This window comes from Ruditapes philippinarum, unplaced genomic scaffold (genome assembly GCF_026571515.1).
Source record: "Ruditapes philippinarum isolate M1 unplaced genomic scaffold, ASM2657151v2 ctg1156_1_1_1_1, whole genome shotgun sequence".
Lineage (NCBI taxonomy): Eukaryota > Metazoa > Mollusca > Bivalvia > Venerida > Veneridae > Ruditapes > Ruditapes philippinarum.
The window spans coordinates 22,770-42,301 of record NW_026862197.1 but is presented as its reverse complement, the minus strand read 5'-3'; the positions used below and the strand labels follow the sequence as shown (position 1 = coordinate 42,301).

The 19,532-nt window shown below is 33.0% G+C and overlaps 1 protein-coding gene across 1 annotated transcript in view; it reads left to right on the top strand.

Annotated features, from left to right (window-relative positions):
- Positions 1 to 19,532, top strand: part of LOC132718243 (syntaxin-like) — a gene marked incomplete at its 3' end in the record, with an annotated part of 43,301 nt that overhangs the window by 1,306 nt on the left and 22,463 nt on the right. The window contains exon 3 of the mRNA XM_060701889.1: positions 10,411 to 10,510. Within this exon, the coding sequence (XP_060557872.1) occupies positions 10,411 to 10,510 (100 nt within the window). The remainder of the gene's footprint in view (positions 1 to 10,410; positions 10,511 to 19,532) is intronic.

Sequence of the window (19,532 nt, the reverse complement as noted above, 5' to 3'; positions counted from 1 at the left end):
AAAAACCTTTCGGATCCGGAACCTGGTCTACTCCCCGAATTCCCGGACGATTTTTTCAATTTTTGTTCTTATTTATCTAAAATTTACTCTCCGGATCCGAAAAACAGATTTTCCAAATGTCAACACCCTTCATTTCAAAATAACAAATTTAATTGCCAATCTTCAGGTTAAACATACACCCCAAACTGACATGTGTTATTTTACTTGATTAATGGGTGAAACGTATGATCTGCAAAGGTGTGAAAATTACACCTTAAACTTGCCTTCATATCTTCTATAATTGGCTTAATTGATTTTTTCGTCACCTTCAATAAATATTTTGATATAATGCAATAAAAAATACCGTTTAATCCTTTGTTAATGGATTTCAAATGATACGTGATTAAGCAATGAAAATAAATAAAAAACTGTCAGTGAATTGGAAAGTCGCTGAATCGGATAAGATAAACAAACAATTGACAAATGCTGGAACGAAATTTTTAGTTTATGTCCCACCTCCTGTTTTACATCGTAGGTTAACTTACCCTTGAGGACATAATTTTTTTTTTGCTTATTTATTTATTTTCATTTCTTTATTTTGTATTCAATGTATTAAATGAACGATAAGACTGCCCAAAAATTAAAAAATATTAAAATCTAAAATGCAGTTCTATTCTTTTTTTTCTCCCCCCCCCCTTTTTTTTTGCCCTAAACTGGCAAAATCCTTATTGTGGTTCTTCTAACTGATTCCCTCTATTGTGGTTCTAACTGGTTCCCTTATTGTGGGTTCTAAATTCCCTATGTGGGTTCTAACTGGTTTCCCCTTAATTGTGGGTCTAACTGATTCCCTTATTGTGGGTTCTACTGGAAATGGTTTCCTTATTGTGGGTTCTAACTGATTCCCTTATGTGGGTTCTAACTGATTTCCCTTATTGTGGGTTCTAACTGATTCCCTTATTGTGGGTTCTAACTGGTTCCCTTATTGTGGGTTCTAACTGATTCCCTTATTGTGGGTTCTGACTGGTTTCCTTATTGTGGGTTCTAACTGATTCCCTTATTGTGGGTTCTAACTGATTCCCTTATTGTGGGTTCTAACTGATTCCCTTATTGTGGGTTCTAACTGGTTCCCTTATTGTGGGTTCTAACTGATTCCCTTATTGTGGGTTCTGACTGATTCCCTTACTGTGGATTCAAATCAAATGTAAGACACTTGCATTATTTACATGCCAGAAAGCTATCCAATTAGCTGTCAGATCATACTTTATAAATATAACATTCAAAATGTAGAGGCAGGTCACAGATTGAGATCTTTGCCCCCCACCACCCCTTCTTTTTATCTTTACCTTATAAAAAAATAACTTTTTAAAAAATATAATCCAGGCCCTTTAATAATTTTAAAGAAATGGATTTTTAATATTCAAAAAAGAAAAAAAATTTAACAGAAACCTGAAAAATGGCAACAAGTGTTTAAAGATCAAAATAAATTATAAGATATATTCAAGGCTGTCTTGACATTTTGGGAGCCAATTTTTAAAAGACAATTATCAATATTTTTTTTGATGAACCCATTTTTGCTGTATATTCTATATGATTAATTGTTTCTATAGTGCACAAACCTTCCTCTGCTGGAACAAATACAAAGTATGGCGTGCAAAGATGGTGGATAGGGGCATAGGGCACAGCTTGCATGACTTCAAGCAAAAATTAATCTCCTCAAGGGAAAAAATAAATGGGTTTCTTGAGTAAGAAGTAAAAGATTATGAATCTATGTTGTTAAAAGATAATCTTCCAAACTACAAAATCACCTTCTATTGTTACTTTCGGTATAAAATGTACTTTTGCTTGTAATTTCGATATTTAAATAAGAAAATGGACTCTTCCAGAGATTTAAAAGCAGGGTAAATCCATTACATAGATTCAGGCAGGTTAAGGGTTAAATTCTGTGGGAAAAATATCCCGTCTAATGAAAATGTCAGAGAAGACAGGGAATTTATTTGTGACAATTTGATTAGGACTGGTCAGCTGCATAGAGACACGTCTGATGTGTGTTTAGCTAAGTATTGGAAACATGTTTATATGTCAGCTTTACTTGGGAAAAAATTATCTCTTAGAGCGCTTTAGTCAGGGGGTACTTGGTTCAGCGGCGTTGTAACTGTATAAAAAAGTAAAGGGAGAGAGTAAGACCGTGTAGTCTCAGACTTAGGAAGGAGCAGGGGTTGCAATATGACCCGCCAGTTGGGTAAAATCCCCAATTAATGGCAGTGATTTTTCACTGTAAATAGCAGAGGTTTCTAAAAGGAAAACCAATGGAAATTTTCTTAAAAATTATACAGTTTTACCAAAAGTCTTCAAAAGCTTTTTTACTTCCCAAATTTGCATTTTTTGTGTGATGATTCTTCCAAAAAGCAAGAGGCTAAGGCCTCATCCCTGAATAACTGAAAGTTTTTAGCCATCTGGCTTAAACTTATGTGTATTTCTCTGGAAGGTACTGAATTGACCCTCTGGAACTGAAAGTTATTAGTCTTAGCCAGAGCTGCATCAGTACTAAGGGTGTAGTACTTAAGTACCAGTACCAGTACTTGGCAAATTATGCAGTACCATTACCAGTACCAGTACTAGATTTTAGCTCGGTACTGCAGTACCAGTACTTTTTTTGGTGAAGTAATTAAGTATCAGTACCATTACTTTTATATATTTATCAAAGTTTGAATAAATACAGTGTTAAACAAATAATTGCAAATATTATTCAGCAAAGAAATAAAATCATAATTTACTTTAAAGCTGCATGCCTCCAGATGACCCAAAATATTACAAGAAAATTAAACTTGGGAAAAAATTACTAAAACTTTGAGAAAAGTAAACAAATTAAAGATTCAAGTGATAATTTATATCTTATGTGCAATTAATGACTGTATTTTGTAGTATTTATCACTATATTTCTACTGCGTTACTAACGCAGTAGGGCTATTTATGCATGTTTTGACCTCTTTTTGGTAATTAACGTGGATTTTAAGCGGCGATTACTTTCTTTGTTCATTTAACAATATTATACCTTTAAATACATTTTCAAAATTTTCATGAAAATTAGGATGAATCTGGAGGCATGCTGCTTTAAAGTTAACATAACATATTTACAACTTTATAGTTTTAACATACTTTTTACAAACAATATTTACAACATATATTCATGTCATATCTAATTGTTTAGTAACCAGTCAACTGCATAAATACAATGCAAACATTTTTCATTTGAAACACAACAGTCTTTTGTTGCCTTTCACACCTTCACACCTCTGTTCAATTTATACCAAAGTAAATAACAACTTTTTATGGTGCTAACAATATCACTTTTTTCACTTGAAATGGGATTATTTAGAATAGAAGAAATTAATTAGTGTTTATTTTGCTACTTTACTAGTAAATACAAAGTAATAAAAGATTTTAATGCTATGTTAACATTTGAAGGAATATTGCAGCAAATTATCTTTAGATTTAATAATATAGTTAATGTAATTTACAGCTTTATTTTATGAGAAAAATTGATGCTACTTTTAATTTTTATCAAAACCAAAAGTACTGGGTAATGCAGTAGCAGTACCACTTTTTAAGACAGTAATGCAGTACCAGTACCAGTAGTAGCAAAATTTTGTAAGAGTAATTCAGTATCAGTACCAGTACTTGCAAAATCGCTGCAGTACGTACTGCAGTACCAGTACCAGTACCAGTAATGCAGCTCTGGTCTTAGCCCCTAGTATAGAGCCAGGCCAGCCTGCACATTCTGTAGTCTCAGACCACTGTGACCTGAGGCTGTGCATGTACACTGTTGACTGACAAATTTTAAACTTTAGTCATTTAATAACCAGCAACATAATACTGTATGTCCAAGGTGGTTTGATACGGGTTTAATATTTCCTTGATGGATACAGAAGTCAGAAGTTACTTGTGTAACGCTAACCTAGCTGATATCTTACTGCCGAGTCTAACCAGAATCTAGCATAATATTTGATACAGTAGAGACTTATGTCAGAAGTATAGAGCTACAGCTGCCGATATATACATTGTGCACTCTAATTTAAAATCAAAATATGTATGTATTTACTCATTAACATATCTAAACCAGGATATGTTCATAAACCAAATTCACTCTTGATCATTTTTTTTAGCTCACCTGTCACAAAGTGACAGGGTGAGCTTTTGTGATCGCTTTTCGTCCGGCGTCCGTCCGTCCGTCCGTCGTCCGTCCGTAAACTTTTACTTTAAATGACATCTCCTCATAAACCACTAAGCCAATTTCATCCAAACTTCACAGGAATGTTCCTTTGGTGGTCACCTTTCAAAATTGTTCAAAGAATTTAATTCCATGCAGAACTCTGGTTGCCATGGCAACCGAAAGAAAAAACTTTAAATATCTTCTTTTCAAAAACCATAAGAGGTAGAGCTTAGATATTTGGCATGAAACATCTTCTAGTGAGTGTCTACCAAGTTTGTTCAAATAAAAGCCCTGGGGTCAAAATTGGCCCCGCCCCAGGGGGTCATAGATTTTCCCTATATGCATATAGTAAAAACTTAAAAAATCTTCTTTTAAAGAACCCAAAGAGCTAGAGCTAAGATATTTAGCATGAAACATGTTCTAATGGGTGTCTACCAAGTTTGTTCAAATAAAAGCCCTGGGATCAAAATTGGCCCCGCCCCGGGGGGTCATTGATTTTCCCTATATGCATATAGTAAAAACTTAAAAAATCTTTTTTTAAAGAACTCAAAGAGCTATGGCTAAGATATTGAGCATCAAACATGTTCTAATAGGTGTTTACCAAGTTTGTTCAAATAAAAGCCCTGGGGTCAAAATTGGCCCCGCCCCAGGGGGTCATTGATTTTCCCTATATGCATATAGTAAAAACTTAAAAAATCTTCTTTTAAAGATCCAAAAGAGTTAGAGCTAAGATATCAAACATGTTCTAATAGGTGTCTACCAAGTTTGTTCAAATAAAAGCCCTGGGGTCAAAATTGACCCCGCCCCGGGGGGTCATTGATTTCCCCTTTATGCATATAGTAGAAACTTAAAAAATCTTCTTTTAAAGATCCAAAAGAGTTAGAGCTAAGATATTTAGCATAAAACATGTTCTAATAAGTGTCTACCAAGTTTGTTCAAATAAAAGCCCTGGGGTTAAAATTGGCCCCGCCCCGGGGGGTCATTGATTTTCCCTATATGCATATAGTAAAAACTTAAAAAATCTTCTTTTAAAGAAATCAAAGAGCTATGGCTAAGATATTTAGCATCAAACATGTTGTGTGTCTACCAAGTTTGTTCAAATAAAAGACCTGGGGTCAAAATTGGCACCGCCCCGCAGGTCATTGATTTTCCTTATATGTGTATAGCAAAAACTTAAAAAATCTTCTTTGAAAAAACCCAAATAGCTAGAATTAAGATATTAAGCATGAAACATCTTTTAGTGAGTGTCTACAAAGTTTGTTCAAATAAAAGACCTGGGGTCAAAATTGGCCCCGCCCCGGGGGTCATTGATTTTCTTTATATGTGTATAGCAAAAACTAAAAATCTTCTTTGAAAAAACCCAAATAGCTAGAGTTTAGATATTAAGCATGAAACATCTTCTAGTAAGTGTCTACAAAGTTTGTTCAAATAAAAGCCCTGGGGTCAAAACTGGCCAGCTGGCCCCAGGGGTGTCATTGTTTTTAACTATATGTGTATAGTAAAAACTTTAAAAAAATCTTCTTTTAAAAAGCCCAATGAGCTAGAGCTTAGATGTTTAGCATGAAACATCTTCTTATGGGTGTCTACCAAGATTGTGCAAATAAAAGCCCTTGGGTTAAATTGGCCTTGCAACGTTGGGGGGGGGGGGGGCCTATATACAGGTGAGCGACCTCAGGGCCATCATGGCCCTCTTGTTGTCTTTCTTATTCAATAAGTGCATTTAGGCATGAGGAAACATCAGTACAGATTAGAATGTTTACTGAGAATTATAATAAATTATAATAGGTGAATGATTTTTAATTTCCTCATTGTTTTTAGAACTACATAAAAAATTCATAAAGATGTAAGAATCAAACAATTTTCAAACAATTGATAACATGATAAAAGATTCCCCCCTCCCCCCCTAGATTTTTATATTTTTATACCAGTCTTCAAGGTTTAAAAAAAAACCCGACAGTTAATTAGTAAAGAATATTTTCGATTTTTTTATCTCAAGGTTAAAAAAAGTGCATAATTTGCTCAAATAAAACATGCATTATAGATTTTGTAGCAATATTTACTTAGTACCAATTGAAACTACTAAATCAATTAGTTATTGTGCAATTGTCAGCAATAAATAGATTAATTATTTACAGAATTCAATTAATCAGTTAAATCTATAGTTGGATAATGTTAACAAAGTGTAGCTGGAGGCTCAGTTAGCAAGACATAACCATGATTTACGACATAGCGCCACCCTCGATTATTGAAACAAATCACTTACAGCCAATATTACTTAATATGATATATAATTTACATGTTTCTTCTCCAATGTTCATTGATTTACCATTACCATGGCCTCGGTACCAGATCATAATATCAGTTTCTTTTATTTATATACAGTTACGTCAGTTTAACGCAGATCTGACAGAATATTTAACAATAGTCTGTAACACACATTATTTCCTTGTGCCCCTATCTGCTGTTCATTAAAATTCTATATCAAAATATCGCCTATTTTTCATTCATCTATTTCTGGCGGTCTGATGTTTTTAATCCTATATTGACTATTTTTAGAAATTTGACGAGATTTTGTTTATTGAAGATTCCTTTAAAGAAACATAATTGTGTCTCTCAGGGTCTATTTCTGGAAATGTCAGACATCTTTTTTTTTTTTTTGAAAAAAAAAATCATTAAAATACATCATAATTTGTTGAAAACTGGTTTTTGTTGATAATCTGTGTTAGTTTTTCTCTGTATTACAAAAACGAACAATCAGTGTCGGCAACTTGTTATCATGCAACAAAAATGAATTATCGCCTAAAATGCTTTAAATGATCACTTATCATTTCAATTTTAATAAAAAGAATATTTTAATAGAAAGAATATTTTGATAAAAAGAATATTTTATTAAAAAGAATATAATTATTTTAATAAAAAGAATAAAGGATTGTGAATTTTACACGTGAAACAATATTTCAGTTCAAGCAAAATGATCACAATCATAAGTTTGTAATTTAATAATAGTAATAATGCTGTTATAAGGTGTTGTTCTGAATTTTCTTTTAGTTTAAAGAAATAAATATATAAAAAAAGAGTGGGAGTGATGGGGGGTGTAGGGGGAGAGTTGTGGGTGCAGCAGTCCCAATAAAGCAAGCATGCAAATATTGGTTTATATTCCGGTGTCTGCTAAACTATATGATTGAGTTCCTCTTGCACATTTTTCAGAACTGTATTCTGTACAAGCAGTAAACAAAATTGATTGATAAAGACTTTTATATTTATATCACAATCCCTGGTAGGATATTGATCACCAGTATTTATTCAATCATTTTTTACACGTTCCTTACAAAATACAAATCTTTATTATTATAAATCAATACCCAGCCACACAGTTTTAGAACGTTTCATTTTGAAAGTGAGTGAAGCAAAACTTAATTTGCTGTTCAGAGTTTTTAGTCTTTTACTGTGGCGTAGGATCTCATTTTTAGAAACTCGCTTGAAAATGTCATGTGATGATCAGTTCGCAAACTTGTCCCAGTATCTTTTTTCAGAAGACAGTCATAAAATTTCATATTGAATGAAAATTCTGCTAACGCAGCAAATTGGCTGCAGCGGTAAAGCGTACAAATAACTACAGTGTAATTTGAGCAATTTTCGTGTGTGTGTATATGATGGGCGATATTGTCCCAGCATCATTCATAACTGTCAATGTAATGGTAAACGTGGAATCAATAAACGGCACCATTTACAATTTTTTTTTGTACGTATATGCTTCGAGGACGATATATATTCCACATTCATGTCGGAACTCTCGATTTATCTGTGAATGGAAAAGAAGTCGAGTGATTTTGCATTGAGGGAAATGATAATAAAAGATTTTTTATTGATTACGTTGACTTGAGATCTTTTATATATCTTTTAAGTATGCCTAATGCTTGCAGTGTGTGTTAAAAAATATACTATGCTCATCTTTGGGTAGAATACTTTAATTGCAGAAATTTATTGAAATCTTAGACATTCTTACTGAATATTTCCAATCTGAAAGTAAGAATGCACAAACTATGTTTAGGAGGCTGCATGCATTCCCTAATACTGGTCAAGTTAATTTGGTACTTTCTCAAATAACTGCCATTTTTTTGTGAATTCACACAGTGTTTGTTCTAGAGTATCATTCTTCTCAGTGTATACTCAAAAGATGGTTTTTTTTTACATTTATAAAAGACTATATAGCAATTATCAATATTTCAAATATCAAAATTGAGCATAACATAATCTTTTATGGAAATTTAAGTTAAGATATACTTTAAAAGTAATGTCAGAATAACACATATACATTTGTAATAAAATTGTAAAGATACAACACGGACAACTTTTGACAAGAAACAGTGTGTTTGTTATGTTACAAAATTTAGCAATCGGGCATTGAAGCAATTGATGTATGATTTTGGAAAGATTTTACATATATTTCAACTTAAACTATGCTAAAGGGAATAAACTTCACAAATAACAAACACAATCAATATGACTCTTTTATTCCTATTCACAACATGTTTCTCATGTAATTATACAGTCGCACCCATGAACAATGGCCATCCCATCCATATGAGAGACTGAACATGGTCTTTATAGGCAAGTGGTCTTCATTTGGAGATTTTCTTGTTCTACTTCTTGTTCTGTCTACTTCTTCAATAAAAGGTTGTCTAACTAAGAGTGGCCTTTACTTACAAGTTGATATTTAATCGGAGGTGGTTTTTAACACAAGTATGTCTGTATATTGAATAACTAAGATTGAACAGAATATGTCAAAGTCTTGATTTTTCTTAATGGAGGAAAACAAAGTTTTGTTGTTTTTTTTAAGAAAGGAAACTGTCCAGCAAGCTGATGAAAGGTTGATAATATTTTCCTAAGGACTGATGCCTGAAAAAAAACCCTGAGGTCTTCCTATAATTAATAGTATGTTGAAAGCTATTTTTATTATGACCTTGCCAATTTTAGTTAACTGACTTAAACCCAACAAAAAAGAAAAAGCAGGGTTGCAAAGAAAATCCACTGTGAATATTGTAGTTATTATAAAGTATATAATGATAAAGCGCTATAGAATGAATAAATGTAAAGAAATGTCAAGTAGCCAAGTTAAAATGACAGGCTTATAAAAGAAAACAAGCATAGCAGTTTTGTTTATATTGCCATATCAAATCTAATAATGAAATTCCCAATGATTGTAAAATGAAATAGAAATTCTGTTTATATAGCCGACCTTATAGACAGAAATAATGTATTTGAAATGTACTGACAATTAATTGACTTTTTTGTCCTGAAGATAGATGAAGGTTATGAACATTTTATTTGACCTCTTGAAATACATGTTTTTCAAGGTTGATTATGATTATAATTTATTAATATTTCATATCAGGTTTGGCAGATTGAATTATCAAAATTAATAAATAATTAATCCGCACATCATGATTGCTCAAAAAAGAGCTTTAATCCTTACAGCTGCGTGCCTCTAGATGATCCAACAGATTTCAAGAAAATCAAACTTGAAAAAATGTACAAAGATTTTAAGAAAAGTAAGAATATTCAAGATTCAAGGAACAATTATTTACATGCTATATATATTGTGCAATTTATGATTTTATTATGGTCATATAATACAAGAGTGCAGGCTTGCCTTACTCTATACTGATGGTAAATGCTACAGCTGCAAGGTGAAAGTAAAGGTCATTACATGAGAACATTATTGCTGCCTAAACTTAAAAGGTCATTATGGCTGACCCCTTGAGTGAGTAGCACAACCCCAATATTCTTCAAATAAAGCAGTACAGCTAAAAGGGGTATATTAATTCAAAAAATTAAGCTTTCAGAGAAATACCCCTTTGCCTTAACATGATATTCAACATGGGATTATCTTAAATAATGAGGTCATACTGGAAGACGCCATCTCACATTACAAAATACACTAAAAAAGGTATACGAAAACTGTCTAAAGAAGAAGAGAGCAACTTTTGAGATATTACGATTATATGATTTGACCCTACATTAATAGCCGATTTTAACTGATTCTCTTGTTTTATCAATGGTTAAATAGTTCAAAACAGTCAGACACTAAGTGTTTTTACTTTTCAGCATTCAATACATGTATATTGAAATTGAATGGCTGTATTTTGTACTTTTGATTACTTTATGTAAAAAAATACTTTACGTAAAAAATAATACATCTTACACTTTGTGTTTTGTAGGTTGAAGAAATTCGTCAGATGATAGATAAGATAGCGTCCAACGTGGAGGAAGTGAAGATGAAACACAGTACGATATTGTCCGCACCTCAGACAGATGACAGTAAGTATACGAGTGTACGGTCATTGTTGTACATAGATTTCATCATCTGGACTGAATCGAGACACAATTATTGGACTGAATAAAAAGCAATGATGTCCATTTTCCCCCCTCGTATTCCTTTACAGTGAAAATTCTCGTTTCTCAAGAGGAACGACACATATTAAATATCATTGACCAGAAATGTTACAGATTTCTTAGAAAATTTGTTATCGAAGTATGGTAATGAAAAAAGTGGATCCATATTCTTTTGATAACTAAGTTGATTCATTGATTTGAATTGAGCCTCAAAAATGAGATTATAAGAACTCTTCTTAGGGCGTTTCCCATACCTCATGATCGCTGTTTTCTTATTTCTTTAAACGAAAATGGGGATTAAAAAAAAAATAATTATGATGTTTGACACTCTTTATATGAATAATACATAAAAGGATGAGCTCAGTTTGTGTGGCAGCTGAACTTTGCTCGGGTAAATTCAATGTGGCTTACTGTAGTGATCTAAAGTGTGTTTGGGGGGAGGGGGTAAACTACCACCACCACTATTTGTTAAGTTCATTGAGACAGCCCTCTTTGTAACAATTCTAAATGTTGTAGCAAGAGTGATTCCATTTTGTGTAGGTAGTGGGGAAACTAGTTCAACAGTTATAGCATATGTATTATGTAGCCACCGTGTGTGTGTATAATCATAAATAGTCTCGTGCTAGCCATTATTTAGTCATTACAGGGTTTGTAAGGGGGTTATTACTTTACAATTCTGTGATCAATCATTTACAGTGTTTGGTAGGGAAAATATCAATCATAATTATGTATTTGATGGGCACTGGGTTCCCTGTGTGGTGAAATAAAGTGGTCACAAGGACTTTTGGTTAAACTTAAAATGTCCTGCAATTGGAATTGGGCTGTGAATTCCATGCATCTAAATTGTAGAAATTTAAGAACAAATTGCTGTAACAATCACTTTATTGATGTCCAGTGAGTATAGAATGAAATCGTGCAAAAGTAAAATAAAAACTTTCGTAAATTGGTACTTATAAATTACACAACGAGTTGAATGAATATTGATATATGCTAGAAGTCATTGGATAATCACCGGTCATTGCCAACCAACAGGGTTTTAACCAGGTTTTCCGAAGGAAAAAACTGGTTATTAGATTGAGGTATGTCGGCGGGCGGCGGCGGGCGGGTGGGTGGGCGGGCGGATGGGCGGACGGGCGGGCGGGCGTAAACAATTTCTTCTGTGCGCAACTCCTCCTACATTTCTCAACGGATTTTGACCAAACTTTCACAGAAGCTTTGTCATTTAGTGACCTGGCGCATATTGTCGGGGTTTTGCGATTAGATAATATTTGACCTAATTATGGCCCTTTGTTTTTATTCATTATATAGAATATATAGTGAACAATTTCTTCTGTGCGCAACTCCTCCTACATTTCTCAACGGATTTTGACCAAACTTTCACAGAAGCTTTGTCATCAAGTGCCCTGACACATATTGTCAGGGTTTTGCAATTGGTATATATTTGACCTAATTATGGCCCTTTGTTTTTTTTCATTATATAGAATATATAGTGAACAATTTCTTCTGTGCGCAACTCCTCCTACATTTCTCAACGGATTTTGACCAAACTTTCACAGAAGCTTTGTCATCAAGTGCCCTGGCGCATATTGTCGGGGTTTTGCGATTAGATAATATTTGACCTAATTATGGCCCTTTGTTTTTATTCATTATATAGAATATATAGTGAACAATTTCTTCTGTGCGCAACTCCTCCTACATTTCTCAACGGATTTTGTTCAAACTTTCACAGAAGCTTTGTCATCAAGTGCCCTGACACATATTGTCAGGGTTTTGCAATTGGTATATATTTGACCTAATTATGGCCCTTTGTTTTTTTTCATTATATAGAATATATAGTGAACAATTTCTTCTGTGCGCAACTCCTCCTACATTTCTCAACGGATTTTGACCAAACTTTCACAGAAGCTTTGTCATCAAGTGCCCTGGCGCATATTGTCGGGGTTTTGCGATTAGATAATATTTGACCTAATTATGTCCCTTTGTTTTTTTTCCTTATATAGAATATATAGTGAACAATTTCTACAGTGCGCAACTTCTCCTACATTTCTCAACGGATTTTGACCAAACTTTCACAGAAGCTTTGTCATCATGTGCCCTGGCGCATATTGTCAGGGTTTTGTGATTGCATAATATTTGATCTTATTATGGCCCTTTGTTTTTTTTCCTTATACAGAATTGAACAAATTCTTCTGTGCTGAACTCTTCCTACATTTCTCAACGGATTTTGTTCAAACTTTCACAGAAGCTTTGTCATCAAGTGCCCTAGTTTTAAAATTGTGAACATACTTTTCTTGATATCGCACAAAACACCACACGCCAATATTGTTGACAAAAGAAAATGACAAGAGACGCAAAAATGCAAAAATTAAGCAAAAATTACTGTTTACCTTTCTAAAACATTTGGGAAAAAAAGGCGAATAGACAACATAAAATTTCTCAATCATTTTTGTTTGAGGAATATTAAAAAAGCCATAATTCCTCCTAAAAGTTCAATTTAAATTTAATTTAAAAACAAATGCCCCTTCATGACAAAGCTTCTGCGAAATATTTTGCTGAAAACCTGGTTGCATCGCATTGCGATGTTCCTTGTCATTATTAATAGATTTGCGATCCATATCATTGGTTGAAATGCTGTTAAAATCTGCTGTATTTTCAACCTGTAGATTAAAATATTCCCCTTGACAAAATTGGCTGTTTTTCGTTGGCACATCTGTTGCCAGTATAGTGCCAGGTCTGGAGTTTGCAAAATCATAATTATTTACAGCCATGTCACACTTTCCTCATTACTGTCCTGCCAACTTGCAGCATTTATTTGATGAAAAGAAATTGGAAACACCCTTACAATGACAGTCGAAAATTCAAAGCAGGAAGATCCCATTGTTACAAATTTAGGGTTTTACAATTTGTTAGAAATACAATTGAATATTTCACTTAACCCTTAGCCTGCTAGCTTTGACTTATTCTTCCCTGATGCACCAAGTTTATCTAGGTCATCTGTGCCATTTGATAATAGTCTTCATTGATCTGTCAATTTTCCCTAAAAATGATGAATGGTTTTGTCCGGATTGAAAGACGGACAAGTACATTTAAGATATTTTACATTGTAATAATAAAAAAAATATGAAAGAGAAAGAGAGTTGCAGTTACAGTGTAATATCATATTGGCATATTGCATGTAAGGCTGTGTCATGAGTATTAAGTTATAGTTAAAAGTTGTTTGTGTTTTTTGAAATGATAAAAGTCGTAATCAGTTGACATGGCTGGATGCAATAAAGGGTAAAATGCCAGTTTTTTTGGCACCATGGTGGTATTTTAGTCAGTATTTAGGCGAAAATCAATTTTACTTGATTGCATGAAAGTTTATGAATTGTTCTTGATTTGGAATTTTAGACTCATCTTCTATATAAAACTATAAACAGAAATGCTTTAAATACAGGATGTTCAGTACGCTTTAAAATAAAAATTTCTAATAACCTTCTACTCCTGTGAATTATGACGCTCAAGCTATGCAGATAAATTAATTATAAGTATGTTCTCATCTTTGATGCCTTCATTAATATAACTTCCGTTATTATACATGACATAATTTCTCTTCCTGAATTGTTCCCTGTTTCTATTTAAGATATTATAGAATTATTGGCAAAACAAATGATCAGACAGTATAAAACGTTTAAGTCAACAGGAAAAGGGCGGTACAGCGTTGACCACATGACAACCATATTCTGATATATGGTGGTATTTTCTGATGATCGAGATCAAGATTTATATGCCGCAGCTACTCGAGAATTACTTGAGAATTAATCCCAATCCATGGTCATTAATTTGTATAGAGGAAACAAGTCTTTTCTCGGCATACAAGAGATAATGTGCGCGGCATGGATTAAAACCTTATTCTGTTGTCCGCTAGGCTATATAGATTTAATTCTTCCCATAACAGCCACTTGATGTTATTCCAAGTAATGAATGTATTGGGTAAACTCTCAAACTCTCGCTTAAGTTTCTGTGTTTTAACGAGTGACCGCATGAGTTTCCAGTATAGATTTCTCCCCAACAATATAACATTACGAGTTTGACAATATGGTCTAATAGAGTTAAGCGAAATAGGAGAATTACCACTGTTTCCGCTTTTTTAGAGAAGATTTTGCATCAGTTTTAAGGCAGTCATGGAGTCCTTATTATTCAACATTTTCCTTTTGCTATATCATGTATTTTCAATGCAAGTGCAAGTGTTTTTAGGCATAACTGTGAAGCAACTGCGACTTATTAAAGTCGTAAATAATGTAATGATAATACATATCACAAAAAATATGAAGTTTCATGCAAGTTTGAATTGTAAACTAACATAACCTGTCAGTTTAAATGAAAGGCATTAGTGCATATATTTCAATTCAGTATATCTAACAAATATTATAGCTTTAATACATAAATGTGTTCCTTTAATTGTATAAGTGTGCCAGGGCCTTTTTTCACAGGTTGGGGAAGCAACCCTGCCCTTAAAAATTATACGGTATGTTTGCAAAAAGGGAAGAAAAAAACTTGGATGTAAATTTAATTTTTTGGTAAACTGCATGATTTTAAACATTTTTTTCTGGTGTCAGCTGGCCTTGTATAATATAATATTCACCATGATATCAGCTGTCATATAAAAAAAATGACCACCTTAGTCAGCTTTATCATGTTTTTTTGTAGGACCACTAAATAAGTTTTAGCGGCATGTAATCACTAGAAATATTTTACAAAACATGCATTATGAAAGCTGACTGCCAATAATTTTCAATACATTTTACTATAGATTCTGTTATTTAAACTATATGATTTCCAGATCTAGTGAAGTGAGGTATAATATAAGAAATAGCATACAGCACATCGGACCTAATAGCATTACAGTCATCTCACAGCCAGCCCCTTTTGGCTCGGATAGGATTACTAGCTGATCTTCCTCTCTTAGTAAAACTGGAAAATTCACAAATACAATTTTTAGAAAAGAAAAATAATGTTCCCGATGATTGTTAAAACATTACTCAGATAGAGGCATCACAGATTAATCAGCATCACTCATTCCATGTCATGTTTCGTATTACCATTTTTCCTATAGCACGGAGACTATAAAGTAAATCTAGCAGTCTCGTTTATTTTTAATGTCGAAATGCTGTACTGTTACCATATATAGTGAAAATATTATCTATGACGTTTTTATAAGGACATAGTGTTCTTCGTTGACTATAGCCAATTTTCTATACAATATGTACAATGTGCTTTCGCCAATAGTAAGAGCGAGAGAGAGATGAAAAAAAAGCAACATTGATTGCACTAACACGGGATCAATCTTTGACCCGATTATTGATCTCATGTTTATCATCTGGATTGGGATGAACAGAGAAAGTCAGGCTCCTAGTTAATGCAAGCTTATTGCTTAGGAAAATATTATATGTACGGGTATTAACTATTAACCTGTTGTATTCTTGTAATTGACTGGTTCCAAGTCTAGCCCTGCTTTGAAATTTTAGGTACCATCTGTTGTTGACTTTACAACTCATTACACTAGTGACTTTGAATAAAGGATTTGTCTTGTTTTAAATTTGGAACTGTTCAATATTAATAATTATCTAAAGGGTTCAGTATATAAAACCAATCAACCTTAATTTATCCTGCTGATGGCAACTGAATGATTTACTTAAATGTGACCAGTGCAGACCCAAGTTCAGCCAGCACATCAAGGTTGTTTGATCATTGTCTGTACTTTTTGCTATTCCAAGGCTTGTTTGATACCTATCACTAGAAGAAAATAGTGTTAAATGTGAAATTATCTGTCATAAAAGTAGCAAAATGTAAGCAAAGTAGTATTTGGACTTCCATACAAAATGCTAAATCACTATAACTGTACTAATTGCCAAAAAGCAAGACACCCGTCACACAAATTGACAAAAGGTGATTCAAGTAATAGGCCAGTGCATAACTCACTACAACTATAGCAAGATACCAAAAACAAAATGCTTTTGAGAAATAAAAATTAAAGGAATTCTGGGACATGATGTACCTTTAAGAAAATGCTTTTTAGTCCCCTACCGGTTTAACCGGAGGGGACTTTAGGTTTACCCTCCGTCCGTCTGTCCGTCTGTCTGTCTGTCCGTCTGTCTGTCCGTCTGTCTGTCTGTCTGTCAGTCCGTCAGTCCGTCCGTCCACAAAACTGGATCCCGCGATAACGCAAAAAGTACTGAAAATATTTTTATGAAACTTGATATATGGATAGATGGCAGTATGGAGATTATGCACGTCTTTTTTTTTTCTTCCTATGTTGAAAATTCTGGTTGCTATGGCAACAAATAGTCTGAAAATATGGCAATTTAGCACATAAACTGGATCCAGTGATAACTCAAAAAGTACTGAAAATATTTTTATGAAACTTGAAATATGGTAGATGGCAGTCTGGAGATTATGCACATCTTTTTCTTTTCTTCCTATGTTGAAAATTCTGGTTGCTATGGCAACAAAATAGCCTGAATTTCAAGATTTCTGATTTAAATTTTTCAGCTTTTTCACTATATGTTCTTTATTTCTTAAGGTGTTTACTTCAAACTTTAAATATAAGTTTCTGGTCATCAACCACATCATATGTGACAAGGCTTATAACTCTAGCACAAAAAATATCAGTATTACCTCCCTTGAACTTAGATTTTTTAGGGGAAAAAATGTTGTCTTTTTTAAATAACTTCTTTATTTCCTAATGTATCTACTTCAAACTTCATATATATGTTTTCTTATTATCACTCGACATTTTTGAGAAGGTTAAATACTCTAGCAAGACTATTTCCAGAATTATGTCCCCCTTGAACTTAGATTTTTTTCGAGAAACTGGTATTTTCACTCCAACTTCTTCATTCCTTATAGGATTTACTTTAAATAATATGACAAGGTTGTATAAACATAATTTCCTTACTAAGCATGGAAACTTAACACATTACTGTGATATAGACAAACTTATTTTATTATGTTTTGTGGTTGATATTTTCAAATACAGACTTCATCCTCAAATTCATTATAAATGGCAATATACAGGAGTGTATGACAATTAAAGAACTTTTTGAGGGACCGGTAGGGGACTACTGTATTGCCCGCAATACTATCAAATGCTTGTTTGTTAAGTTTTTTACTCTTAGCATATGATATTACATTTGTTAAAGAGCTGATGGAACATTAGGGGTTTAGCTCGAAAAATAGATGTTTGTCATGAACACTGTTAATTGTTTGACTAATGAAATAGCAGACAAAAATTACATTCAAGTATATATGGGAGGCTCAGTCGTGCTTGTTCATTACATCCCAGTGGCTTTTACAGATTTTTAGGATAATATTGTTTGGTAATTTAGTTTCTGTAAGATTTAGGAATAGATATAAAAACATAATGGAATTTTCACAACAGGCTTTTGATGGGATGTATGAAAATACAAGATTTGTGTTGAAGATAAACCATGCACTCCTCAATTCTTTATAATGTATCATTTGCACAGTTTTTTATACAAAACCAGAAAATCTAATATTTCTATAAATTCATTCAATGTCATCCTTAAAAATGAAAATAAAAAATGGTCTATTTTGGAATAAACCGTAAAATTCCTAATAAACGCCCCTTCCCTAATAAAGGCCCCCCCCACAGGCCTTTTGATAAGGAAAACAATCTACTCATCAGTGTTGACAACTCATGATTAAAGCCATAATTTTATTCAAATCATTCAGAATCCATAGTATTTTATAGTAAACACAAATATGTATAAAATGAACTTTAAAACCTTAACACTTTTAATGTTATTACCAATGCTAAATGCTAGTACTAAAAGTATTTGCAGTGATTTTTGGATTTAGGTAAAACTGTGTTGTAAAAATAGCCCGCATTTTGGAAAATGTTTAGCCCCTGGGGGCATTTAATAGGAATTTTACGGTAATTTTATTAATCTGACAAACTTTTAAAAGTAATGCGACTAGTCTTACAGATCTGACTTTTTCCATCAACATCATTGTTTTCTTTTCATGTGTTGCATCATGTTAGTTGTCGTTACCTGCAACTTCAGACATGACAAGCCATTCTGATTTGCTTACCGAAAATGCAACATTACGCTCTTGCTGATTGGATGACTGAGTTAAATAAACCAATCATATTTCACGTAATAAAGGGGCACTATAGTCAGAGACGGACTAAAACTGTATTAATTTTGGTTGTGAATCAAATATAAATTTTCAAAAATCAAATAGGTACTCCTAAAACTGGTTTTCAAAGATTTGGAATAAATTGTTGCAACTCTTATGACGTACGTTTACCTTGTTGATGTGATTTAAAACCTTCACTAAATGTTACTTGAAGTACATTTGTAGAAGTAAACTTATGATTTCTCTAAGCTTGAATTATGACAATTTGAGGTAGATTCAAGTTGTTATTTTGTTATGCATCATGCATGTATTGTTAAAAGAAAATATCAAGACTGCAACTGTAGTAATTTGAGACCGAAAGCTGAATGATTTAGTCTAGTGCATTGACAGTTAATGAATTCCCTAGTAGGAAATTTCAAATAGCTGTATTGTATGCATAAAGGCGGATATAATTTTGATATAAAAGAGGATTTTTAAACCTTCCTTGCACTGGCAACAACATTATAATAACATCTATATAGAGGCAGATCTGTCTTTGTATCTATACATAGTCTTGCCAGAACAGTCTATTACTGTTAGCTTTAAATGAATGTGATACCATGATTTTGAAATCCCTAGAATTAAATAATGGACTGTTCAAAATAGAAGGGGAAACTTTGGTTTATTAAATTTTCATCTCCATTTTTTGGCTGTGACAGACAATTTGTAAATAATTTGTAATTAATATATCCATCAATGGATTAACCAAACACCATTTGCATTAAATTGGCCTACTTAAGTATTTAGAATTTTACAATTGATAGTA